The sequence below is a fragment of the Leptosomus discolor genome, chromosome 7 (genome assembly GCF_034619465.1).
Source record: "Leptosomus discolor isolate bLepDis1 chromosome 7, bLepDis1.hap2, whole genome shotgun sequence".
NCBI lineage: Eukaryota > Metazoa > Chordata > Aves > Leptosomiformes > Leptosomidae > Leptosomus > Leptosomus discolor.
This window is the reverse complement of record NC_141397.1, coordinates 38,664,182-38,691,146: the sequence shown is the minus strand read 5'-3', so window position 1 is coordinate 38,691,146 and position 26,965 is coordinate 38,664,182. Positions and strand designations below refer to the sequence as shown.

The 26,965-nt window shown below is 43.6% G+C and overlaps 1 protein-coding gene across 1 annotated transcript in view; it reads left to right on the top strand.

Annotated features, from left to right (window-relative positions):
• The first annotated feature begins 1,983 nt into the window (after window positions 1–1,983).
• The window catches only part of PAK2 (p21 (RAC1) activated kinase 2), a 41,535-nt gene continuing 16,553 nt past the window's right edge, over window positions 1,984–26,965 (top strand). The window contains exons 1-2 of the mRNA XM_086468483.1: window positions 1,984–2,002; window positions 24,044–24,254. Coding sequence (XP_086324609.1) covers window positions 24,068–24,254 — 187 coding nt within the window. The 5' untranslated portion in view covers window positions 1,984–2,002; window positions 24,044–24,067. The remainder of the gene's footprint in view (window positions 2,003–24,043; window positions 24,255–26,965) is intronic.

Genomic DNA, 26,965 nt, shown 5'->3' with positions numbered 1-26,965 from the left:
AGCTTTGGAGACAGAAATGATGTGGCTGCAAGCTCTTAGCAAGAGAACGTGGATGCAAGGGTCGGACGCAGACATAGCCATCTTTAACGTGTGTAAGGATGGAATTGGAGCAGTGAAAGAAAAGGGGAAGGGGCAGGGGTGTTAAAGGGCATGTTAGGAGTTAGGATGTTCTGAATCACAAATGAATGGGTTTAACAAAACCAAAACCAAACCCCCTCCTAGTTTGTTTAAACAGATGTGCCTGGGGAGGGAGACAGAAGGACGGGAAAGGGTTAAGGATTCTGAAAATGGTTTGGAGCAGGAGCTGAGTGGGTTTTGGGATGCAAGGCTGAAGCAGCAAGGAGAGCTAAGGTCACCTTACAGGAAAGGAAAGAGCTGAGGGAAACATGAAGTTCAGAAATCTGCTGTGGTTTCTGGAGAGGTGCATGCAGAGATGAATTAGCAAAAGCTTGATCCTGGGAGGACCAAATGCAGAGTTGAGTCAGAATGGGAAAGTAACAAAGCAATGTGCATGGAGAAGGAAAGACGATGGCCTTGCCTTGCAGCCAGCAGACCAGAGCAGTCTCCAGCAGCCACGGAAGGGTCACTTTGGAGTACTGTTCTTGCAAGAATGGGGCTGAAATAAGGCAGGTCTGTAGGGGCGAGTTTTCTGTGACTTGGCTCTGCAGTAATTCTGTGGAGAGTAAGAGAGAGGAGAGCCAGTGTTGGCTGAAAGCAACAGAAGCTGGAAAGTCTGAATTGGAGGTTTGAGGCCTTAGTGGAAGCCTGCTACTTTCCCCCCTTGCAAGACCTTTAGGAAGAGGAGCTGCCTGATGCATGTCCTTCTTCTGAAAGAAAAAACAGATGTTACTTCAAGCCTGGACTGACAGAGAAGGTGAGGTCCAGGCTGCAGGGCAAGTGGATGCTTGGGGAAGTTGTCTGGAAGATTCAATGTATTGCAGGAATTCTTGAGGGCACACATGCTGCTTTCTCAGCTGTGTTATTACTGCATCGCTTTGAACCTGGCATCTTGAGTGGTGGCTTGGGTTGCTGATGGTAGGAAGCAGCAACATGGAAAGCTGCTCTGTGTCTGTTTTCACCAGTAATGCTGAACCCTGAGTCATGTGGACTTCTGGACCCAAGGAGTTGCTGGGAGAAGGGTTAAGTTACTGTCGGCTGTATTGATACAAAAATGAGCCCCTTCCAGTACCTTCAGGGCAAGAGGAAGAGTTAGTGTAGAAGAGGAACATGAAGCATGACCACCTCTGCTCTTGGACACCCTTCCCAACCTCCTGGTCACAGAGCAGGCTGGCTGCCACCAGCCCTGCTCCCTCAGTGAGTCAGGGCAGACCTCGAGGCACTGAAACACGGCATGAAGGCCCTGTGCTGTGCTGAACCAGTTTTCCTCACAAAAAGCAGCATTGAGGAAACAATCTCAAATTTAAATACCGGAACATGGAAGCGAGGGGTGAAGAAAAGCCCGTTTATAAGTGGTGTGCCCCTGTTCTCCGAGGGTGGTGGGCTTCTGCCCCTGCAGCTGGCTACAGCCCACTGCGCTAGGGACAAAGAAAAGCTGTATATACAACGCTGAGATGGCGTGACCCGCAAACACCACCGCTGAGCCTTGGCCGTGAGGGCGAGCGGGGAAGGAGGTCCCGAGCAGCGGCGGCCCGGGCCTCCCCTGCTCCCGACCCAGCAGGCGCCCGCTCCGGCCCTCGGCTCCATCACAGCTCACCCTTCAGGCCAGCCAGCGGCCCACCGCGCCTCCCGCCATGCCGCGCGCGCCATCGTCACTTCCTGCGTGAGCGCGGTGCCCGCCGGGAGGTGTGGTGTGGGCGGTGCCCCGCCCCCGCCCGCCCTTGCGGGCTGTGGCCACGCGCGGCGGTTCCGCTTCCCCCTCCGGCTCCTGCCGCCGCCGCCTCGGTGGGTCCCGCCACCGCCGCCATTGCAGAGGTACCGTGTGGCGGCCGCGCCCCGCTCAGCCCGCCCGTCCCTCCCAGGCGGCAGGCGCCGCCCCAGCCCGGTGAGTCCGCTCCCACCTGCCGGCTGCGCCTCCCTTCCGTTGTAGAGTCCGACTGGGCCGGGCCGGGGCCTGCGGTGAGCTCGGGGCGGCGGCGGCTGCTCCCCTCACGGCGCTTCCGCCAGCGCCGGCTCGCAGTCCCCGGCGCGTCAAGCACCGAGGGCTGCCGGCAGGGCAGGGCCGGGCCAAGCCGAGGCCGCCTCGCCCTGGGCTGGCTTCAGGAGGACAGCGGTGCGGGGCCGGAGCTCGGCCCCGGCTTCCTGCGGGCCTCGGCGGGCCCCGCCTCGCCCACCCCCTTCGGCCGCCCGCGGTAGCATCCCCCCACCCCCGAGGGAACATCGTCGCCTAGGGGGTTTCTTAATCCTTGGAAAGTTGGTTAAAACCTCGTTAATCTCGAGGGGGAAACCTTGGTGTGGATATGGCTGTTATAAAAAGTTGATTTAAGTACAGAGGCAGAGCCCTCCCCGTCCCGTACAGCGAGCGCAGGCGGTGCAGGTATCGCGGCAGGTTGTTAAATGCATCGGTTGTCTGTTATTATTGCCGTTAGCCCACGTCTTTCCGTGCCAGTTAAAACCTGCATGGTATTTTCTCCTCCCTGTCTTTTCTGCTTTATTTTTGTTACTGCTTTTTGTATTTATTCCGTCAGAGCCGTGCAGGACGGTTTAGTTGTTCAATGGTGAGCTGTTGGGGGAGCTGGGAGAATAAAGTTGGGTTTAGCCTGGTAGGTGTGAGCAACTGCCCGAAGGTAAGTTTGGGAGGAGAGGGTTCACTAGCTGGCTGTCAAGGAGCAATGGTGCACTTTGCCTGTAGGCAAAATAAACCAGGGTCACGTGCTGCCTTGTGAGTGAAGACTGTCCAGATACTGCAGCATCTTAGTAATCGTAATTTTGGAGGTCTTGCAATAGTAGCAATGTTGGGCGCAATTCAAACATGGCGTTTTGTGGGGCGTTTTATCTTCTTATTTTTGGCTTTCTCTGGTTTTGTTTTTTTTTGGGGGGGGAGGGGGGAGTTTTTTATGCTTGGAAGAAATGGACCTGCCCTTGTGAAAGTCTAGAATCTGCTTTGCAGTATGGAGTATCCTCACAATGTAAGCCCTGGAGTGGTATCTCCCTAAAAAACTGTGATTCAGTTTCTTCACTTAGGAAATGGAGGTAACTTAAGTCACAGAGATATTGTGGAGGCAGGTTAAGAAATGTCCGTGTGTAAACAAAGGAGCTGTTCCCATTTTATGTTACCAGAGAACTGACGACTCGGTCATTTTGTTATTACAGACTAACAGACTGAAACAGAAGCAAGGTAGAAACCTAGAAATGTAAAGCTTTGTGTTACGAGGTTTTGACTAGCATCTCAAAGATAATAGGAGCACTTAAAAAAAGTAATGTTTTAGAGGAAGGAAAAGCCATATGGTAAAGTTCACTGGTTGGATATTTCGGTTCTTGAGGCCAGAACAAAAACACTTGAGAGAGACAACACAGAAGGTCCAAGTTACTCTAAGTTGTATATGGAATTTGACTCAGCTTTCTTCAGGCATAGTTGTTAAAACAAAAATATCGGGCTATTAAATGGGGAACAGTGCATTGGTCTTATGTATCTTGCACTTTTTAACACAGCGCAACGTGTTCTGGTGCGTGAGGTGTGTGCCATCTGAGCTGCTGTGCGGCAGCTTGTCAGAGGCTGATTTACTGGGATGAAATTTGTGCTGAGTTACAAATTGGATGTTTGGCCAACCGTGGGAGTTTCTTTCTGGAGGCACCTGCTCATGTTCTCTCTCTGGGATGGATGCTGGAGTGGATGGGTGAATGCTTTGACCATGTATGGCAGGTCGAATCTTGTGCTTATTTTAAAATGTATCCTTTTAAAAACTCCTGCCTGCTTGTGTTGTTTAAGTCAGCCTTTTGTTATGTTTAAAAGAGAAAATGGTTCAAGCGCCTTTGGTTTCTAAATAACTTTAGAGTAAGTGTAAAGGGTAGTGATGCTGCAGATTTTGTTACTGTGATGGTATGAAAAGCCCTAGGGATCTGAATCTATGTCTTTGTGTTTTATTAATAAGAGATAGTTCTGCTTCAGAGTTCTTGCATCAGTCTCGGGTGGGGTTTCTTTGGTTTTTTGGGTTGGTTTTTTTTTTAACCTTTTATCTGTTTTCTGCATTAGGAGGTTTCTGAGCTTCCCTGTGAGTTTTGTGCCAGTATATTCTTGTTTCTTACAACACGCACATTTATTGACACGTCTGCGTGGCAGCCACAACAAAGAAAAAGCTGTTTGTTCTGAAAACAACCCCTAGTCACAGAGATGCTGTTCTAGATGGCCGGGCCCAGCGATAACACCAGCAGAGATGCGAGTCCTGGCGTCAGAAACTGGGACACAGGCAGAAAGCTTTGAAAATGAGTTGACTTACCAAAGCATCCAGGAGGAGAAGGTAGCAGAGAGGTGGTGATGGGGAGAGCAAGGGGCAGGAGAGATCTTCAGCAGCCAGGCACCATGTATTAGCGTGCATCCTAATGAATTGTATTTCTGCTGGCAGTTGGGAAACGGAGTTGCCAAAAAGTGATTGTGGAGCTTTCCCTTCTTTTTCTAGGAACGCAGTGGCTGTGATCCATTCTGCTCTGTTCTTGTCAGAGCAGAGGCACGCTCTTGGACTAGGAGAGATGTTCAGAAAGGCTGCAGCAAGCTCAATTTTTTAGTTTTCCAAGGAGGCACCTCCTTCCTAAATCTAAATCGAATTTGACTGGCCCAAAACTGAGAGCTCTGTAATTTTGCAGCGTTGTTGTGGAGAGGTTTATGTACCTGCTCTGATAGTGACAGTAACTGAATGTACCTTTTCAGTCGAGTTTCATATTACAAACGCTGAGGTTACCACTTTAGCTGAAGTGCTAAAAAGAACTAATCACTTGAAGCGCAGGAGCTACAGGTTTGACTCTCAGAAACAATAAAGGCCTCTTAACACAGTGCTTGGCTGGTGCTGTAATGGTTCTGCACCACGGCGGGGTCAACTTAACTGAAGAAGCGCTGCGGAGGAGGCTGCATCTCCCGCAACCTTGCAGTATTTGCAGGACTTGATGTTAGATGCCAATCAGTATTTTCTCCAGCTTGGCATAGTGAGGCCATAGAGGAAGGGGTGCACACCTGTGTGCAAGCCAGAGGGAAAGCTCTGGATTCTTGATGTGGTGTGAGGGCAGCTGTGCTTGTGCAGGGGGATGGTAGGCTGTAAGTGGGGAAGAGGAAAGCAGTCCAGGGTACTTGCCTTGTGGCAAAGGGCAAGAAACTCTGGGGCAAGGCACCAGGTTTGAAGGCAGGTTCCTTTTAGCAAGGAAACACTGCAGCGCTCCCTGAAGGCCTGAGGATTCTTACTGTGTTCTGCTGTTCGCGATTAGGGTGTCTTGAAGTTGCTATTTGGTAATATTTTAGAAAGCTCTTATTTGCATTTAAGTGCTGGTGGTAAGAGGTAGTAGATGTTTTCAGGTGAGAATAAGAGATGTCCTAGTGACCTACCTGACTGGTGCCTGGATTGCAAGGTGTAGACTGAGCTCACCGTTGATATTCAAGCCTTACCTCACCGCTCAAAGTTTGTGAGATCTCATGATTTTACTTGAAGTTGTGCCTTACTTTAATTGGAAAATACATACTTTAGTGCTTGTATTTTGAGTGATGCAGTGGACAGTGTCTGTCACCGACAGCTGGAAACACTGGGTTTGGTCCCATTTCTGTTGCCAGGTTTTTAAAGCTGATCATTGTTTCTATTTTATCACCTTATTTCTGTTTTCTCAGTTGGGACTGGGGATTAATCAGGCTTTGAAAACGTCTCACCTGGCAGGTAGAGATATAAGTGTTAGGAACATGCATTAAAATTGACAGGAGTTTCATTTTTGCTGTTTAGATAAATTTTAGGTGATGAGACGCGCTATCTGTGAATTCACAAAAGGAATTCCTTATGCTGAGCTTATGGTATATTGAAATGTGTCAGAAATTGGTGAGGTTTCTTTTTTTCTGTAAGAAAGATGGGGACAATCCTTTTAGCAGGGCCTGCTGTGACAGGACAAGGAGTAATGGTTTTAAACTAGAAGAGGGCAGATTCAGACTAGATATAAGGAATACATTTTTTACAATGAAGGTGGTGAGGCACTGGGACAGGATGCCCAGAGAGGTGGTAGAAGCCCCATCCCTGGAAATGTTCAAGGTCAGGTTGGACAGGGCTTAGAGCAACCTGATGTAGTTGAAGATGTCCTCAAGTATTCCAGGCAACTTTGGGCAAACTTACCCTTGCCAGAGCTACACCAGCACCAGGCTTAGAGCTCTTGGGAAACCATGACCTATCTATTACACAAAGCACCTAAGGTGTGTTCATTAAAACGGTTCTAAGCACCACTCCATCGTTAACAGCTGAAGCAAAGACTTTTAAGAGCATTTTAGAATTTGTGAACAGAAGTTAGATATATCAATTTGAGAATTTCAAAACCCACTTATCTTGCCTGAAGAATCATAGAATGGTTTGGGTTGGAAGGGAGCTTTAGAGGTCATGTAGTCCAACCCCCTGCAGTGGGCAGGGACATATTGAATCACTAAGGTTGAAAGAGACCTCTAAGATCATGAAGTCCAACCATCAACTCAACACCACCATGCCCACTAAACCATGTCTAGAAGTGCTTCATCAACATGTTTTTTTGAACACCTCCAGGGACAGTGACTCTACCACCTCCCTGGGCAGCCTGTTCCAATGTTTGACCGCTCTTTCAGCAAAGAAATTTTTCTTACTGTCCAATCTAAACCTCGCGTGGCGCAACTTGAGTCCACTTCCTCTTGTCCTATTGCCTGTTACTTGGGAGAAGAGACTGACCCCCACCTCACTACAACCTCCTTTCAGGCAGTTATAGAGAGTGATAAGGTCTCCCCTCAGCCTCCTCTTCTCCAGACTAAACAACCCAAGTTCCCTCAGCTGCTCTTCATAAGCCCTGTTCTCCAGACCCTTCACCAGCTTTGTTGCCCTTCTCTGGACACACTCCAGCACGTCAATGTCCTTCTTGTAGTGAGGGGCCCAAAACTGCACACAGCATTCGAGGTACAACCTCAAAGTCCACCTGCTGCGACTAATGTAGACCAAAAATATGTGACTATAAGGGTGCTGCTTGATTTTTACACCAAAGTAAATATGAGAACCAGGTGTTCAGGTTGAAGGGGGAAAGGAAGGGTCTTGCATTCCCCTGGCCCCAAACCAGTTGTTTCTACCCTCTCCAACGAGCTAGCACTGTGGCATCCCCTGAGTCTGCAGTGATCTGCGTCAGGGAACTAAATAGTTGGAAAAAGAATCACTGATGTTAAATTTGGCTTGAAAATTTTGCTCAGTGATGTGACACTAATGGTCCAGTTTGCAATAGCTGGAGAGTTGTGTGTCTGGATTTCTGCTCCTTCTGCCTTTTTCACGTGTGTTTCTGAGTTTTTGGGAATGTTACTTCAGCTCGAACACAAAATGAACAAATGGGTGTTTATTTGTAGATGTCACAAAATACTAGAATCATTTTCTATGGCATAGAAAATGGGTTTCTAATGTTGTTAAATGATTTCTTACTTTGAAAGAGGCCTTTTTTTTTTTTTTGTTAATGTGGGAAATGCTAGCTGTCACTCTTACAAAAATGAATTATGTGAAACGTTTGATTTTCGGAGTTGGGACATTATCACCAAGCATGAAATACTTAGTAAAATCTTTTCTGCTTGTCTTCTTGCATCCTTGAGTGGAAAAAGCAAGTAAAGGCCAGGATTTTAAAAGATATGTAGCAACAAGAACAGTTAATCTAACGTGCTAAGGCTCTTTGATACTAATGTCCAAGCTTACGAAGTTATTCTTTGGAGTAAAGAGGGCCTTGACTGGTGCAGGCAGGAGATTCGTGCAAGTACCTTCTGATTTTTTGTTTCTGGCATGGTGCTAAATATATGGCAGAGTGGTGGGGAGAGGCCTGTTTTGCAGGAACCAAAATACATGTTGGCAGTAGTGGTGACTTGTTGCGTTTGTGACTGCCGCTTTCCAGCTCTTCTGGACTTATTTACAGGGATTTTATATACGTGGAACAGTACTGTTTGTTTGTTGGGTTTTGGTTTGGTTTGGTTTTGTTGTTTTTTTTTTTTTTTTTTTTTTTAGAGAGGATTGGTGTTGAGATTTTTAGATGTAAGTTTATTTTTTCCAGGTAGCTGTAGGAATTGGAAAATAAAAATTGAGAATAATTCAGTACAGCTGGTTTGGATGCTTTCTTCACAAGCAGGGCTGTGCATTTTAGCGTGTGGTTGTGATGTCAATTATTTATTGTCTTATTAATAATTATTCCATTATAAAATATTTTACTTCTAAGAGGCATAATTCTCATTCTCCATGGCTTGTGTGTATGCTGGAAACTCTTACAGTCTTTTTGCAGCACAGGCAAATGTACTGATGCTTGATAAAACTGAGTTGAGTATTAGTTGTGGAACAAGTTAAAACACCTGGTAAACCTCTGTGATAGCACATCCACAGCCATATTACTAGAGCTTGGAGCATCTACTGTAATAAAGTTTTAGTGTTTTAAAAAAAAAATTAGAAGGGTTGGGGAATAAACTAAAAGAAAAAGTATAAGTGAAAATACCGAGATGAAATGATTAATTTTTGTGGATTCATGGTAGTGATGATTTTGTTACTCCAGCAAAACAAAATTTGTATTAACACTAACAGGATTTAAATTTTTTTTTTTTCCGTTCCCTCATTGCTGCTAAGAGATACTTGTCAGACATGTGATTGACACTACTTTTATCTTGTAACACTTCAAGCCTGACTCATTGGGGATCCTCCTTGCCCCTGTGTTGAAAATCTTTGGAAGTTAGTCTTCGGCAGTACTTTTCTACCAGGTCTTATTTGGCTAAGTGACTGGCGATGGTTGTACTTTATTTCCTTAGCCCTTCCAAAGCCCATGGGCCAAAGTGAGACACCAGCTTTCTAAACTGAAAACTGCATCTTAGCTGGAGAAATCTCTTTGTTTCAAGCATCTTGGTCAAGATTGAAAATAGATGTAACTCTTGTTCCATGTCGCTCTGATTTATAAGAGAGATCGTGTTTACTATGTTGTTCAAACAGCTTTCTCTTCCAAACTCTCAATGGTTTTGTCATTTTGTCAATTACCTTCTCAGTAATCCTCAAAATTTGGGTCTTAATTCTCCCTTTCACTTGTTTATGTTTTTAATTTCCTAAATGTGGTACAGGTATCATCAGGGCTTTCTTTTTGGCTTCACACATACTGCCTATGTGCTCATACATACCTCGTCAATGGTGGATGATGGGCCATTTTCCAGTGAACACTGTGGTGATAGACTGGTGACAAGTGACTGTTCAAGCTGATATTTTGTGGTCTCTCTCTTTGTTGCCAAGTTTAACAGAGATCCTTATCTCTCTTTTACTTTATTGAAATGGCTTACTGAAATTCACTTCCTGTTTTCTTAACAGAATTGAAAGGACCTGAGAAAATTTTCCCTTAGATGACAAGCTCTTGGAAGGTTGACCACTTCTAAAGGTATTATAGTAGGGTTAACTTTTTCCATAGTTACAATAATTTTTATGAGAGAAAAACATTTCTTTTGTATTAAAAAAATGCATGTTTGAATTTTCATAATCGGAGAATTTGTAAGTCTTCCATGCTTGCTTGTTGCAGCAAAAACGTTTTATGCCCCCATTCGTATGTTCAGACTCACTGGTAGCAGCTAATAGTATTGTAAATTAAAAAGAGGAAGACTTGGAAGGCATAAAATTGTGCTGGGTCAGGCTGTCGACATGTCTCGCCCAAGGTACTGACTGCAGTCTCTTCTTGACGGATAGAGGCTTCAGTGTAAGAACTCTCTTAAGTGGCATTTTGGAGCTGGGGTGTGGCCCAGGACTTGCTTCAGCTGCTGTCTGCAGTTCCCTGGTTTTACAGTACCTCCAGATGAAGGAGCAGATTATCACAGAGTGATGCCTCCCTGATGCATCCTTCATATTCTGGTGATTTAGGGCTCAGCTAGTGCTGAAGATTAAGGTAATGCTATAATGATTCAGGTCTTCAGTTCTTGTGCTGATGGCACAGCGTGAGTGATGTCTGCTGCCTCTTTTTTCATAGATTATTGTCATGCATCCCTTGCAATGGAATTAGAGCCCTGCAGATAAGTAGGGTATCTCTCTTCTATCGGAGTAAGTAGCTTTAATTTTTTATTGGGGTCGTATGCATGTATGTGAGGATCTTGTGGACAGAAGCTGCCATTTTGTGGAGGAGTTTTTGTGTTTTGTAGATAGTCTGAGGTCTGTTTTATGTGAGTTCAGTGTCATCCTCACAGCCATCTTCAGCTGCTTTATAATTGCACAACTGTGTTTTCTGAAGCTTTACTCTTGCTCTGTAATATTTCACTGAAATCTCATCATTCTGCCTATACGAATTTTTCTCATTCTTTATTGAACAGGCACATAGTTACAGTATGTGGAGCTGGAAGGGCTACTTAAGTTTAAACTCCTCCAAGTGCTGCAGTACTGCAGTGTCTTTGCCTAGACAGCCCAGGCCTCACAGCTTAGTGGTGACAGCCGAAATACTAGTGGTGTAAAACACCCTAAGGAAAGGGTTTGAATAATAAGTTCAATAGGATCACATTTACAGTTGCTTAACATTTTGTATAAATTGTTAAGCAACCTGCTAGATGCCCAAAGACAACCTATCACTGGTGATAGAGACCTTTCACATGATGTTTGTTCTCTTGTATATGCTTCTGGTTAATCTCCTCTCGTAATTTGTACAAGGGTATAAGTAGGTTTTTAAAGTCTTTTGCAGCTTTCTCAGTTCAACATTATGGTTTATCAACTGCTTAAATATTATTTTAACTTGATAGCTTCCTTTGGAAGCTCTTCTGCTTCACAGAGTGGTGGTTATCCCGTGTTGGTGTGATTTTCACAGTCCTTTTGGCTATTCAGTTGGTAACTGTTCTTCGTTTTGTATTTTTATTTTTTAAGAATTATTTCGTTCTTGAGCTGTAAAATCAGTTTTTGTGGTCCTGGTGCTGCAGCATCCTGTATAAACAGGCATAGATGGCCAGAGAAAAATTGTGTAGTTCTCAGTGAAGCAGGAATAAAATAACTTCTGTGAAGTGTGCAAATGTAAAACAGTAGGATGGATTACATCACTTGGAAAATTCGATAAATTTGCTTGACCACTCACAACTGCTGTTTAAACCAGTGTATATTTATTTACGTATGTATATGTTTAGGATATTGTTATCATACATTTGATTTGTGAACTGTAAAAAACATGTAAGAGCATATGTAGTAGGAATAATACACAGAAGAGGTTGGGTGTTTTTATCCCCCCCCGCTGCTTACTGGCTGCTATAGTTGTCCTGTAGGCTTGGCAAAAATTAGTTTCCACATCAGCATGTGAGGAATAAAGATGTGTTCGTTTTGAATTATCATACAATTTTAAGCTTTTTTGGCTGATTTTGATTTGTAGCTTGTGCACCAGTTCTAGTTGGTTTGGATTTGTTTTTTTGGCATTTCAGATAAAAACCTGCTTGTGAATGAAAAGAGCGAGAGAAGTAGTTTACTAGGAATGACTTAAAAAAGGAAAATTAGAAAATTAGTTTAAAAACTCATTGTGACAGCCAGTGTTTTGAATGCAAATTGTTCTTTCCAGCTTCCAAATCAGTGCTTTGGCTCCCTGAAAGACATATAAGAACATTTGCCCAAATTTCAGGGAACTGCTGCATTAAACTGTACATTAATATGTTGCTTGTATGTGTGCAGGTAATTTTAAAGCAGAAAACCTATAACAGCATGCAAGGCAAACCAGGACAGTGTCACACAGACAGTACTGGAATGTGAACACGCGTGAATGATTTACAGAGCCAGTTTGCCTTGTTCACTTTTCCCCGCAGTGTTCTAGGTATTGCAGTTTGCTGTTTCCCTTTTGATGAACTTGGGGCTTCATGTCCAAAATTTTATGTGCGTAGAGATCTTAGAAATTCACGTTGAGTTGTGACAGCTGCAGTTTGTGCTTTTTGTACTGTTTATGACTTTGAAATAACGCGGAAAGGATTGCCTGTGATGATGTGCAATGACTGCAGAATTTTGTTATATGCCCCGTCTAGGTATATTTACCTCTCCTAATAGAGTTAAACATGGCAGGAAAAAATAGGCTAATCATTTGCCTCTGTATAAAATTTGTAAAAATGTAAACTTCAGCGGTGTAAAAAAGTTCTCTCTGAATGTGGCGATCTTGAAACGCTCATACAAACTAGCTGCAGGCAGAAGCAGCATTAGCGAGCTTTTATCACTGATCTCTGGGGAGTATTTTACTAAGATCTGATGTTATCCTACAGGCCTGAGTTGCTGTTGGCAGAGAAATATTGGGGTGACAACAATAAGAGCATGTTGCTTTCTCACAGATTTGTTTGTTTTAATAAGTTGACAGCCTCACTTGCAAATTCAAAAGACGCCCTGCTTCCCCATCAAGATCGACGGCTGGCTGTTGCTAACTGCTGCTGTCCCGTTCCCCGTTTTCTGCCAAGTAGCTGCAGCAATAACCACTGCTTTGTACTTTTCCTGTTACCGAAAGCAGTCTGGCTGTGGTGGGGGAATTATCATTATTATTATAATAATAATTTTTTTGCTCATGTGGGCAGGACCCTGGTTAGGGGTGAGAGCACCAGACCTTGGCAAAACTGTTAGTGGCAGCAGTGCTATCTGCAGCCTTGGCCAAGACTGCCCTGATTGATGTTTGTAGGTTATTCTGGTGACAGGGAAGTCTAGAAGCTATGTTTCTAAGAGGGCTTAAGACTTGTACGATTTGTGCATACCAGCCAAGAACAGCTTTCCCACCTAGCGGCAAGTGAACTTGCCTGGTGCAGAAGTGGGATGCTCCGGAGAACTCTTCTCATTGAGTGTTTGAAGAAGTCACTGTGCTTGTCTGTCATGGCACAAATGGAATATAATTCTTCCAGGAGACATGATCTCTATTTTTCTGTATGGTGCTGCTAGAATATTTTTAGGAAATGAGTTATGTTCATCCAAGCCAACTCTGGTTTGTGTGGGGTGTTGGTTTTGTTGATTTTTTTGAAAGACCTGTTGCCATGCTCAAGTGTTTTTTGTACGTAAGATCCTGCATTTGGTTTCTTGTAGACATTACTCTTTCTGGCTGAATCTGTGTCCAGTGTGTGTATAAAGAAGTAAGTGTCTTGAGCTTGGGTCTGTTCACGTAGGGGTTTTGGCAAACTGGTGAACTGTTCCAGGTGGTTGTGATCATCCGGGTGGCAGCGCACTGTACTGGTGTCCGCTGGTGTGCGCGCTGGCTGGGAAAACTGACTTGGAAGAGATAGAATTTCCCATTGTGGCATTTTGTGCCAGACTGGCACTGTTTGACAGCTCTGCAAGAAGAGTCAAGGGTTTTGGCCCCCAGGGCTACTGAGCTGAGCTGAATTTACCACTACCCGCTAGTGGTAACTGCAGTTGAAGCAAGCCTTGGCCAGCCGCTAGAGAGAAACAATGTGGTCAATTCTGAGTGCAGTGCATATGAAAAAGATAGCATTTCTGCTATTTCTCTCTTCTTTCTTCTTTGTCTTTTCCCTTATTCCTTTTGTCCATAGCTGACATTTGACAGCTCTACCAGTGTGATGAGGGAGTGACGGATCCCTTCATCTTGGATTCTTTCTGTTTTTTTGCCATCCTGGTACACACTGTGTGCTTCCTTTTCTCTTTCTAGTTAGCCCTGGACCTCTAATCTGGATGGGTAAGCCACAGCCTTGTCTTACCGTTGCCTGATAGTATTTACAGAGGTTAAATAAAGCCTTTGCTTCCTATTAGAGTTACTGGTGATCTCTTCGCGCAGCACCAGCAGCCTGACATTTTTAAGCTGTGTCATTGCTGTATTGAGTGGTGATTGTCCAGGTTAAACAGCTGTGAACGCTATCAGAAATGCAGAAGTGCACCGAGTTGTATAGGTACCTCGTGCAGGGTAGCCTTTATTCAAATAACTTTTGCTCTGGAATGTGTGATCCCTCCCTGCCTGTAAATGCTAGGTTTAATTAAGGGAGAATCTCTACGATGAGATGCAGACTTAATTTTTTTTTTTCTTGTAAACTTTCCCTACTTGCCCTTTTCCCCATTCTCCTTTGATCTTTAGAAAACCTCAGCTCATGAAAATAAAGGCTGAAAAGTGTCTTCTAGTTAGTGAAATATGAGTAAGCATAAACACCTTGAATGATGGATTTGCATGCGTTGTGCACACTGCAGGCTGTCTTGTCTGCCTTGAGTTGACTCAGGTTTTTAAGTAGGTAGAGCAGGGCTGAGTAATTTCCTTGTTGAGGACTGAATAAGCTTTTTTCCAACACCTTCAAGTACATGTTATCGTTGTGCAGCATTGCACAATGCCTCGTTGAAGGAAAACTGTGGCTGTGGGCTGTATAAAACGAAGCTGTGGCCTGAATTCAGCTGGTGGGCGGTAACTACCCAGCCCTGCGGTGGAGGGTGGAAATGGATCCCTCTTAATTTAATTCCTCCTCCATCGTGTTCTTCGGACCTGCAAAGAGCTGCCTCTCAGAGCAAGGTGAGAATGGGTATCCATGGCTGTCAGCTCAGCTGGCTGGCTCATTTCTCTGCGCTGTTGTCATCAGCTGGCAATAATGGCATCGTAGACTTGCTGAGTGAGTTTTCCTGCCAAACTTGGGGGAAATGGGAAATAAAGGTAGTTGGGAAGTCGCTTTTGAGGCCCTTCTGATACTGGCTTCTCTGGTGTTTGAGGTATTTCAGAGGCAATAAAGCAGAGAAGAGATTTCTAGTTTGCTGGTGGTAAAATATGACACTGCAGTTCAATAGTGCCAAATTTATTTTATGAAGCAGAAACGATGATTCAGGTGGGAGCTGATTGCTGTGCATGGTTTAAAGGGAAAAAGTGGAGATGTATTGCAAGATTGGCAGGTGGCTGCAGTATACACTGAAGTCAAGTATCATTAATTTGCTTAAATTTTCTATGCACTAATGGGCTTTTACCAGGACTCTTGCACATCTTGTCTCTGGTCTGTGCCTCTTCTGATTTTTCCCTATTGATGTATTTTTCAGTTACAAAATGTAGCCGATAATTAAGAAAACATCCCCCCCTCCCCAACTCAAAGAGTAAAAAATTGAAAATTTGGCAGAAAAATTTGTCCTTACCAAGGTTTCTGCTATTGCTGTTTCATTTTTTAAGATTTTTGCTATATATACAGACTTCATGAATCTGCTCTGCCAGTTTGGAAGGCTGCCATGATCTAGAAGTGTAATCTGCTTCACTTTATCAATGATTGTATGAAAGCTGCATTTACTGTGCCTGCACTGGGGGGTGAGGATGTCTTAGCTGCAAGCACTGCAAAATACTTCTCTCCTCATTTCAACTCGGAAGAGTTATGCAACCCAGCAGGTTGTGTTGGCTGTCTAGGGGCTGAGGTGACGTTTGCCACTGGTTGCTTCTTAGAAGAGTGGAATCTGTTTTCGAAAATGACATTTTCGCAGACGGATTGCTTGTTTTTAGTGCAAGACTTTGCACATCTGCTAAGAGCCTTAAGGAGTAAAAAGTGGAATTGCTTTAGGCTGTAATGTACTTTGGCAATGGTTTTGAAGAATATTTTTCTTTAGGAAGCCCTTTCAAATACCCCATGAATAGGATATTTGTTTTCTGTAACTTGGTTCATGGTAAGCACATCTCATTACAGTTTTAGAGAGACTATTCATCCTGAACAAAAGATAGTTTCCTTTCTGCTTTTCTTATATTTTTTTTTTGTTCAACCATGCTTTTTTTTCCTTTTTTTCCCTAACTCTCTTCTTCACTTGGCAATTAAACGACATTTTTCTTCGTGCTGTTTTCCCTTCTATTTGTGTGACTCAGCAAAAATCATAAGGAAATTAAGGGGTCCGAAAAAGACAAATTGGAAAGAATTTAGCTGGGTATGTTATATGTGTCAGCCAGTCTGATTTTTGCAAAAGACTGAGGTTTTTCTATACTGTCGTTAGAGCGGGAGTATGATGCATTGCCTCTGTCACAGGAAGTAGTAAAGGGAAGACAGCAAGAAAGGACCTGGTTATAAACTTTGTGGTTTTAGCCTTGCTGGTTGAAGGGAGGCAAACTGGTGTTTGTGGCTGTTAATCTTGGAAAAAAAGATGCTGGCAATTTGCTGGCTCCTTTAGCGGGTCAGCCTTGCTGAGCAGTCAGTTTGGTTAATGTGTATCCCCTTGTAAATCTTAATGCAAAATTTGTTTGATTTTTTTTTTTAAATACCTTTTTTTATGCTGTTTTCTCAACTGTGTCATCTGAAGAGGGGGTATCTTGCTTGTTTGTGCTTGTAAATTACAGAGATCTGTGCTTGTTTGGAGTATCTTAGGCTATCTTAGGTATCTAGTTTTCTTTCCCCTCCCCATAAAGGAAAGTTAAATAAAAATAACTGTTAGTTTTCACAGGTATGTGGTTTGGCATTGACTAAACACTTTGATCTGAGACCCCCTGAAGGTGGAAAGAGATGTTTCAGCAAGTCCCATGGAGATTGGTGCCTGTTATTTTAGAGGTGGGAAGGCTTTGAGAGCTGCGCGCTGCCTTAAAGCATCTGTACGTGTGTTTAATAACCGTAGGTGGAACAGATTATCCTGCTGGCTCTTACTGGCCATTATCAAGGTTACTCTTGTTCTTGCTTTTGCACAAGTCCTCTTTCAGCAGGCAGAAGATCTGTGACTCCGTTTGCCAAGTCTGCGAGAAAGTAATTCTTTGTCTGCCACTGCTGGTTTTTTTTTGCATAACTTGACCAAGTTGAAATGAAGAGGTAAGTATTTTCAGTCTCTGAAGGTAGTCACATACTATTCCAGAAAACTCCTTTTCGGATCTGATTAAATAAATCTCATGGATCCAAATGCTTTTAAGTTGGAAAGCAAAACATCCACAAAGATTTGTTTTGCTTTCGTGGAGAAGACAGTCTGAGATTTGCTGGTTTTGTAAATTTTTCTGCAGCGGAGAGAGAATTTCAGGTTGAGGAACTGCTGAACTAACATGCTGTTAGAGATGGGGCAGGAAGTGAGCTGTGGCTAGGTAGCACCATCTGAATAAAACTTGTCAGAAAGCTGCTTTCAGCTAATCCCTGGGAGGAAGTGAGCTATAATCAGTACTAAGTGAGCTAATCACAGGAAATCTATTGCTCAACAGGAGCCTTTAAAAAAAAAAAAAAGGGGGGGGGGGGGGGGGCAGGGAGAATGAGGGAAAGAAAAATTCCTATGCAGACATTTCATTCTGCTTTTGGGCTCCAGAATCTATTCTGTTCAAGAAAATGCAGTATCTAATGAAATGAGCAGCCCTCCAATCTCCACTTAAAAACTGAACAACATATGTCTCTGTTTGCCCTTTTTTCTAGACTAATGAAGCATCAAGTCTCATCTCCTACAGTAAGTTGTTTTTTGAGGTATTAAAAGGCAGTGGGGTGGGGAGGCAGAGGATAAGCTAGCTACCAAAACCACTGGAGGCTTGGAATCAGTGTACTGGGACTGAGTCTCTGTACACTTTCAACAAGGATTTTTTTATAATATAAACCAAGAGTGGGGCATGACTGTCTCAAATCTGTCTTGTTACATGGGTCTTTTCTTGGAGCATCACGCGCTAGCTCTTTTATTGTATTGTTTTGATTACTCTGCACTCTTTTTCACTTGACATCTTAGAGATTTGTTTGCGAGACATCTATTTTGCTATTTCTCTCTGCTCTGGACCTGGCTGTCCCGGATGCTGCTCTTTGTGTGTGACAGACGTTGCCAGTAGCACCCTATAAGGCTTTACAGGAAGAGAGCAAATGACAGCCGCTGCTGTGCAGATTGCTGTAAGGGTAACTTTCTTTTCTGAACCCTCATGCCCTCTGCTAGAGCCAGGACAGGGAAATGCGCTGACCGTCAGGGCTTTTTTCACTTTTGATCTATTCTCTCTTGCCTTCTTCCATTCCTTCTGTCGGACAATGAATGGTTTTGCTGTGTTGCTTTCAAGCACTGTGCCTGCTGGCTGTGACCGTCACCCAAATGTTCTGCAGTTCTTGCAGCAGTTCAGGTGGTGTCCCAATAAGGTCCTGCAGCTGTAGTGGCACATCAAGGATTATGATTGCAAAAGCAAAGCGGTTATGTTTCTTAATGGATTGTTAGCCTGAAGTCCGTTACTTCTGCTTTTTGGTCAGCTCTGCAAAATAGACTTAAATTTGATGATTGTCTTGCTCCTCCTGTGGTATGTTGCCAATAGTAAATGAGAAATTTTTACCTGCAGTAAACAGAACCGAGTTCAGTTTGCAGCTCTGTGAGCCTCCTGTCAGGCTATGTACATACAGGGGGTTTATTTCACTGATTTAGTTCTGGCTCCTTGGAGATCTGTTGCTTAAGTGGCAGTGTAAAGCCAGCATATTGTGTGCCAGGAGCAGGAACTTATGTACATGTTATCAAACAGCTTTGAGCTTGATGCGTTCTTTGGGTTTTTTTCCAAGCAGTAGTCCCAATTTACTTCTGCATCCAGTTGCAGGCAGTGAAATACAGGTGCAGCCTAGGCTCCACAGATACATTAATGTGAACATCTTGAGAAGACAAATTCAACTCGTTACGAAAACTTTCTACACCAGCTGTTTGATTTGACACATGGTACCATCTTCCTACTCATGCTTGGGGCCTTGCAGTACTACGCTGGAAGACTGATGTGTATGCCCACATAATGCATGTTTAAAACTTTATCTGTTCCAGTGCAAGTGCTCCAGGAAAAATGTGACTGTGCACTGCAGCAGATAGGAAAGTGATTGTCTTCGATTTAATTTTATTTCCTTTTAGTCATTCTGCAAACAAGTTTGAGAGGAAAAATGTTTATCCTTTTTTAGAAGTCAGACGAGCTAAACAGCAGCCCTGTGGTGGAGAGTGGCCTCTGTGGCAGAGCCTGCTGCCAAACAAGCACACCGCTTTGCTGGGACCTGCGTATGTGTCAGCCTTGATACCAATCACGAGGGAGGCCGAGGGAGCCAGGACCAGCACAAGAGCTGTACTTAGGACATTCTTCAGGAAGCAGCCCAGCTTTATGCTCACACAAGGGGGAGTTGGGGCGGGAATCCAAACGCAACAATAAAACAAGTCGAAGTGAGAGCATTCAGATTCATGTGCTGCAGCAGTGTGTGTTCATTAGTTTTCTGAAGATGCTGTTCAATTCTCAGTTTATTTTCCAGCTTTTACTCACTGTCAGGGTTATGTTTCTGGGTGTTTTCCCACCAGTGGCAGCAACAGGAACTGCTGTCTCTCTTGTGTGACCTGGGTATGCTGTAGGTTATTGGGCCCTTTTCTTCCCCAAAAGGAAAAAAGCTAGTGAGCAGCAGAACTGACTCTTGGGACGTTGTTGTAAAAATGAAACTCTGAACACACATGCAAATCGGCCACTGCAGGTCTGGGAAGAAGAGGGTGGGTTAAGCTACACAAGGAGCTTCCCTGTGCTTGTCTTGCCTCAGCCTCACCAGGCAAAGGTGGAAAGAGAAGAGTTGCACTTCTGAGGAACCTGGTTTCAGGTGTCCTACTGTTGGTGGTGAGTGACTTAGGATGGCACAGACCCTGGCTGGCTGCTTGCCGCTGCCTCTGCAGCAGAGGAGGGAGCACATTTGTTCATTGTATGGTGGTGTCTAAGGCTGCCAAGGATGAAGAGAGTACAGCCATTTTTGCTGCCCCAGTGCGGGGCAAGAAACCTTTGTCAAAAGGAGGGGACAGCTGTTGGGAGTAGTGTCGTATACTGGAGATGAGGACTGAGAATTGGAGCCTTGTGGTCACCAGCACTGGTACCTGTGAGTGTGTTTTGTGCAGCAAGTAGCAGAACTGTTGGGAGAAAAGCTTTTAGCTCTTTTAGTGTCTTTTTGGCAAGCATAATGGGTTGCAGCACTGTGCTGTGGTGGGAATGAATCTGAAGTCTGTAGTTAAGTAGTGTTTGCAGCTTCACAGCTTGTCTCTGTGGTTCATTCCATTGCTTTCTAGTTCTTGGAATTAAATGTAGTGCAACTAGTGATTGTGGGGGAGTTGCTTGAATATATTCTTAGTGCTGCTGGTATTTTCACTGGCAAAGATGAAAGTGAATCCCTTTGCCCTATTACTTCCATCTATTACCTTTGCGCCTTCTGTCATCTTTCTTCCAGATTTAGCATACTTTTAAAAGGTTGCTCAAACTTAGGTTAACCATTTTAGTAAATGCCTTTCAACCAAGCTAAACCACCCCACCACCTCCCCCAGTTAATTGTGTTGCCTGATTCTGTCAGAGAAACATGAACCTGACATCCCCTTTGCCAGTACACAGACTCCTGGCAGGCGCTGGGAAAAATGAAAATTCCCCTGGTCCTTGCAATTCCCTGTGCAAGCCATGATTCAGCAAGGCAGCCACGTGGGTGATGGTGCAAGAGTGATTACGCCTTGCTGCTGTGAAATGAACAGGCTCCTTTTCTGGCTGGAGGGTGTGTGAGAGAGCAGAAAAGGAGCTTCAGGGTGTATTTGCATGCCTCTTCCCCCCCCCCCCCCCCCCCCTTTTTTTTTAATCTGTCCTCCAGGCATTGCCCATAATGCCAAACCTCCACAGCAATTTCAAAAGCACTCTTGGCACAGTGGAATCTTTCCTTGCGTAATGAAGGCAGGGTAAGGATAAAGGAGAGGAGAACTGCTGTTTTCTTCTGCACTCAGCTGTCAGAAAGAAACTAGCTATTTGGATTTGAACCTGAACACAATGATTGATTTTTAACTTTGGGTGATGACTGAAGGATCAGACTCTTCTCCCGAAGCAGTCTGTTGTGAGTGGAGCTGTTGTAATTTATTTAAACTATGAATGCAGAGCTGCTGTGCATTGAAATGGTCATTTGTGTAAAATAGTTTTGGATCTAGCACTTTATTTTAACAATGGTCTTTCAAACAGCTGCTCAGAAATTATACCACTTTGTGTTATTAAATAAGTCACATCTCTGGAGTTTTTCCTAAAAGCTGAGGTGTTACTAAACCACAGATTTAATGAGCTTGAAGGATTTTGTTTAACTGCAAATGATGGAGCCAGTCCCTCAGGTGGGAAGCTGATGCCTGAGCTCTTTCTGCCACTCTAGTCTGCTCTACCAGCCCTGCAGCTTGTTTCCCTTCAGTAGAGCTCCTGGGCTCTACTTTGAGCGAGGGCAAGGATTTTTCTGAGCACTGAACAGCTGATCAGAGCTGCAGCTCTGAGGGTTCTGCACAGATGCTGTTATGCCAGTTTCTTGAAGCACCTCATTTTTCATGCGGAATAGATGAGGTTTTGGATTTCCATGTACTTGCTCCCAGCTTGTTGCTTAACAGTTAATTGAGCACGCAGGATGCTAAGGAATAACTCGTTTCGGATCAAGAGGCTGTAATACTGCGTATTCAGCACTGCTCACTGCTCACTTGTTACTGAAAATTAAGAATTTTTACTATAGTGAGAATTTTATTTTAAAAATATGTAAACAAAGGTGCAGTAAATGTTTGGTTGGTTTGTTGTGGGTTTTTTTGTTTGGTGGTTGTTTTTTTTTTTTTTTAAATTTGCAGCCTGCGTACCACATTACAGCGTTGTTAACTTGGTGACTGGGCTTTCCAAGGGAGCATGCAGGGAATTAGTCTGGGCTTGGAGGGCCAAGTCTGTTCTTGTCCAGTTTCGGATGCAGGTTAGTTGCTTGTCCTTACATCCCGCTCTTGCTAATATCAGGCAGCTCAAAAAACTGCACAGATGGAGGAAATAATAGGGTTTATTTTAGCAAAACACAAAGGGCTGCTCATGATGTTACTTTCTTCACATAATGTATCATTTTAATGTTGAAGTTATGCTATATGCTTATTTACCTACTATGATTTATTTAGCTGTCTGATTGTATTTCTTTGTTGAAAAGGAGGAGTGCTTTCTTTTAAATATCTGCTCCCATTTGGGTAGCGAAGGACCCTATATCCTACTCTTTTTCTGAGGTTTGATTAGCATAAGGCTAATCTATTTAGATTATGGTCCCCTGTACTGCCATCACTCCAAGCCCAACTTCAATAGGACTCTTGAATACCATATATCTATTTGATTTGGTGGTTCAGACCAGAAATTTGTATGTCTCAAATTAGTGGCGTGCACTTTGTGCAAACAATATCTTTTGTTAGGGAGGCGTCTGGAATTTAAAATCCCTGTGGATAGGCTGCTCAGACCTGCTGTTAGATTGCAGCATTCTTAATTTTTTCCCCATATTGCAGTGCAAGTACTGGAAAATACAAAAGATCCTGTAGATAACTTGCGACATCTGAAAGAGCAATCAGTAAGTGACTTCGGAAGACTGTTGGAGGATGGGAATTGCCATCTGATTCACAACTGCATGCCTGCAGACATATTCAAGTGTTGCAGGTCTATTTATCGCTCTGTCATCAGGCAAAGGGCTCAAAAGGCAGGTCGGTCAAGGTGTGTGTTGCCCAGCTTTGCTGCTCCCCATCATCTTTCAGTAGATGGGGCAACGAGCACAGGTCTAGTTTTTACTTGCAGTGCTAAAACTTTGCTTTGTGCTGCTCGTGCCTCTGAAGATATCTGTGCAGAAATTACATGCTTTTCTAGGCATTTATGGTGGTAATTAATTTTAATCTCTTTTGAGCTTCATGACATAAACCAGTGTGCTCTTGTGCTGCTTGAATTCAGGCTTGCTAGCCTAATTGGGTTTTTGCTTTTTTGGGATTCGGCAGTATTCACCCACCCAGTGAAATGATAGGGAATGGCAGTCCACATGTGTTAGTTCTGCTGCTAAGACCGTGTTGTGCAAGGTGCACGTGTTGTGGCGAGACATTGTATAGCACAATGTTTATCCTTTGGAAATAAGGTGTCATAATTGAGAGTGGATTGCACTGTCTTATCCTGACTCTTTTGAATGACACTGATAGCTATTGCTCCAGTGGTGGGCTGGGACTGAGTCATGCTTTGGGACTATGATGGGCAGCTGGTAGACACCAGTAGGCCATTCATTTCCCAAACTGTCACAACAGGAGAAGGTTAACACAGAGGAGATGTATTGGCTCCTGTTCCAAAGAGGTAGGTCGTCATTGGAGCGTAGGGAGGAATGAGGGGCATACTGGTTATTCAGCTGTCATAGAGAGGCAATTTCTGCAAATCTGTCTTTGTGCTATCTACTCTGTAGCAGAGAGACTGCCTGTTTCTTGGTGATCAGAGAAAAATCTCCATGATATGGGGAGGGAGGAAGGGCTAGTGCAGATTTTCTTGAATGTGGAATGTGTCATGTAGTTGCTTTATTATACTGTGCTTTTAGCTTTAGCAGCTATTTGTTTGTGATCTTGCTCATGTTTTTGTCAAAGATTCGAAGAAAATTGTGGTGATAGTATAAATTCTTCTTACAAATGGAGAAAGTATGGGACAAAGTGGTGAAGCAATCGATGCAAGTCCTCATGCAGAGGTGGAACACATCCAGTGGATCTTAGTCCCATGCTCTAATGTGGGCTGCGTAATTTCGGTAGAGATATCCTTAGTATGACTTAATGGACAGCGTGCTGAATTATGGCTTATCTGTTCTTTTCTCCCCAAGATCTCATCTGATAAACGGCAAGCAGGAAGGCATCTAAGGCTTTTAAAGGTGTTTGGCTCTAGAGCATGAAGCTCTTTGGGCTAGAGCCACCCTTATAAAAGCTGTTGTACTTAACACCCTTAACATGCACTATCTTTGTCACTTAGGCAACTTTTGTGTGAACAGATAGTGAACCAGATCCGGGAATTGGTCCGTGTTACAACTGACTGTTCTTTTCGACTGGGTTAGTTTTATCACTGGAGAAGTGTGTTGCTCCATCCCACGAATGCTGCTGCCTGGCACAAATGAATGGGCGGACCAGAAATGGGAGTGAGGAAGAGATCAGCTTCCTTGGGTGGAGACATCAGCGTCTGCCAGTGTGGTGCTTGCTGAATTCCTCAGGGTTGAATTCACACAACCTTTCTTTGCTGGCCAACAGAAGAAATGCTACATTTATGTATTCTATGCTCTCTTCCTACGTTAAAACAAATATTTCTATTTCAGTGCTTTCACTAGCTATTGAGAACCATGTCTGACAATGGAGAACTGGAAGACAAGCCACCAGCTCCTCCTGTCCGGATGAGCAGTACTATCTTCAGTTCAGGGGGCAAAGACCAGTTGTCAGCCAACCACAGCTTGAAACCCTTGCCCTCTGTACCAGAAGAGAGAAAACCTAGGAATAAAATAATCTCCATATTCTCTAGCACTGAAAAAGGTAAGATGTCTCTCTTTTCCAAGGTTACTACGCTACTCTTCTTAGACATTTTGGTAGCACTTTAGATGTTTTGAGTCCAGCCTCTCCAAGTGTAGGGGGTTGGAGGAAGTGTTGAAAGTTGGGTATGTGTGTTCAAAGAGCTGAGATGTCCTTTTTGTTTTCACTGGGATGTTTGAAGGTAAAATGCTATGAGAAATTAAATAGCTCACTGAGGAAAACCACCACCTATTGCTTTTCATGTTTGCTGCCCAGTTTAAAGTAACGCACTTCCAAACAACCCTAATAAATGGTTGTGATTCCTGGGTGTAATATTAGTTACCATTTTGCTATGCTAAATGCAGATTTGTAGGTTAAACTGAGCATCCAGCTGCTTTGGAAGTTACTTCATGTTGACGACAATTTATGTGGTACGTTGAGGATAAGAAAAGGTAGTGAAGAAACAGTGGGGAGGGTGCAGTGTGCATAAAGGAGAATTGAGAAAAATTAAGTCTTTCTGCCTGTGTAACGGATTATTTCTGAGAAAAAATTGATGTAGTGAAACTAGACTGTATTTGTGTTTTGTTTCTGACCTCTCTTCTGTGTGATGAATGTATGTATAGCACTGGAGCCCTGATCCTGGTTCTCCAGGATGTCTGTATCCATGTACAACAAAATGGTGCATCGACAGAAATCTGTTCTAACATCTGGTACAGTAAAACTGCGCAGGGACTTATAAGCCTGACCTGAAACTGCTGTGCATTTTATTAATTTCTACCAGTTAGCATTTTTGTGATTGCTATGAAGATGCACATGGGGAAGACCGTGCTGCTCTTAATGTCTTCTAGTTCTGCTCTTGGCTTCCTGTACCTCGTTGCTGATGTGCTGGGCAGGACTGTTTCAGTCATGCTGATGCAGGTTTGACTGTTTCAAGAGACTTTTCTCCTCTGGTTCTTTATTCGCTTGGTTAAGTATTTTCCCCAGGGCTGGTTTTCACTCTTGCTCAGCTGTGTGAGCAGTCCCTCTGCAGCCATGCTTCACCCTGGAGACAAACGCTAGAGGCAGGCTTTCCTGTCTTTGGAAGATCTGGCTTTCTGTGATCTGGCAGAGTTTCTGTTCTCAACAGTGGGCATGTTTTCTTTTTTGGAGGATGGAAGGATTTGGCCAGTGTAGCTTTTGGAAGCAGAGTAGTCGTTTACTGTGACATAACTGTCCATGGCTGGATTACAGCAATACAAGTGGCGGTCTTGTTGCTGACATGGGTAAGCCTTAAGAGGAAAGTCTGTAAGGAGAACTTGAGAACCTACCAGAGGTTGGTGGCAGCACCTCAAGAGCGAGACTTCAGGCCTTTGAGGCTGGGGAGGATGATGAATCTGGGTGCTGTCAGCTAGGTGTAGTGCCACGTGTATGGACCAGGTTCTAGCTTAGCCCTTCAATACTGCAGAAACTGGTGTTTTACCACTGTATTGTTGGTCACAGAAGGAAATGCCTAGAAACTGTCATGGTGAGTGCTGCAAGAAAATCTTGTGGAAGGATCAGATTTCTCCACCTTCAGACTAGGAGAATGATTTAGAAGCTGGGGTGGCTGTTGCGTTGATCGTTCATCAGAGCATTTGTAGCCCTTCTTTACAGAGATACAGTGAAGTAGAACATAAACCCCACATGAAGGAAGGTTTCCTTTGTTCTGAATCGGCAGTGCTGCGTAAGGCTCGCTTGTGTTGTGAAACAAATCACGAGTGCAAGAGGGTGCATCACAGATGGAGAGTTGTGTGATATTTAATAGTGCCTGTACTTCTTCTTAGACATTTCTTCTTTCCATCTTGACAGTGGGTTTGAACGTTGCTGAAATGGCCAGGGAGCTGGTTGAAAACTTGTGTAAAGTTGAATTTGCTTATCTGAAACTGCTTTGGAATCCCATGACTTAAGCTTTTTCAGACCACTCTGTAAATACTGACGTCTACCAAATTTATGGAGATTAATCTGCATACTTGTTTAGCATTTTTCTTTATACCTACTGATATTTACTGATGCAGACTGAAAATGGAAGAAATAATTTCTGCTGAGAAAAGTACATTTTAGAGAAAATGATGTCCATTTATATTTTCTAGATGTTAAAAAGTATTTAAAGTAATGTCCTGAAAAAAAGCAGAAGGTTTTACTGCATGGCAAGATAATGTGGTTGGGAAAAATGGTAGTCAAATTACCTAGCTTAAAGACATAGTTTTTTTTAATTTGTAAAAAACTTGTCAGTTGGATGACCTGCAGCAAGGGTAATGTAAACATCCAATGAAAAGGTTTTGGTCCTCAAGACTGCAAAACTGATTGTCAAATGTAAGCAGAATATAAATGGACACAGTGACTTTCTGGCACTAAAACAATAGCCAGATGTTAGTTGTTTTGTTCATTAGCATGGCTGAGGCACACCCTCACCAGAAATGCATATTTAAATAATTTTTTTTTTTTTTAAATCCTGCTGCTGGGAAGCTTTACAGAAATAATAACTTTCTCCTTGGATTTAAAGAATATATTGGGACTATATGCAAAATAATCTGTCAACCTGGGGTAGAAATTTTTCTATGCAAAAGTTAAAAAATTACCACAAAAATGGTAAATTCTCCTTTTTAGAAAATGAAGGGATGCCCTACCAGGAGGTGTACAAGGCTACTGCATACAGACTTGTTACTGGATAACATCGTTTGGCTTTGTTCTGCAAATCTCTTGTCCATGTGATTTTG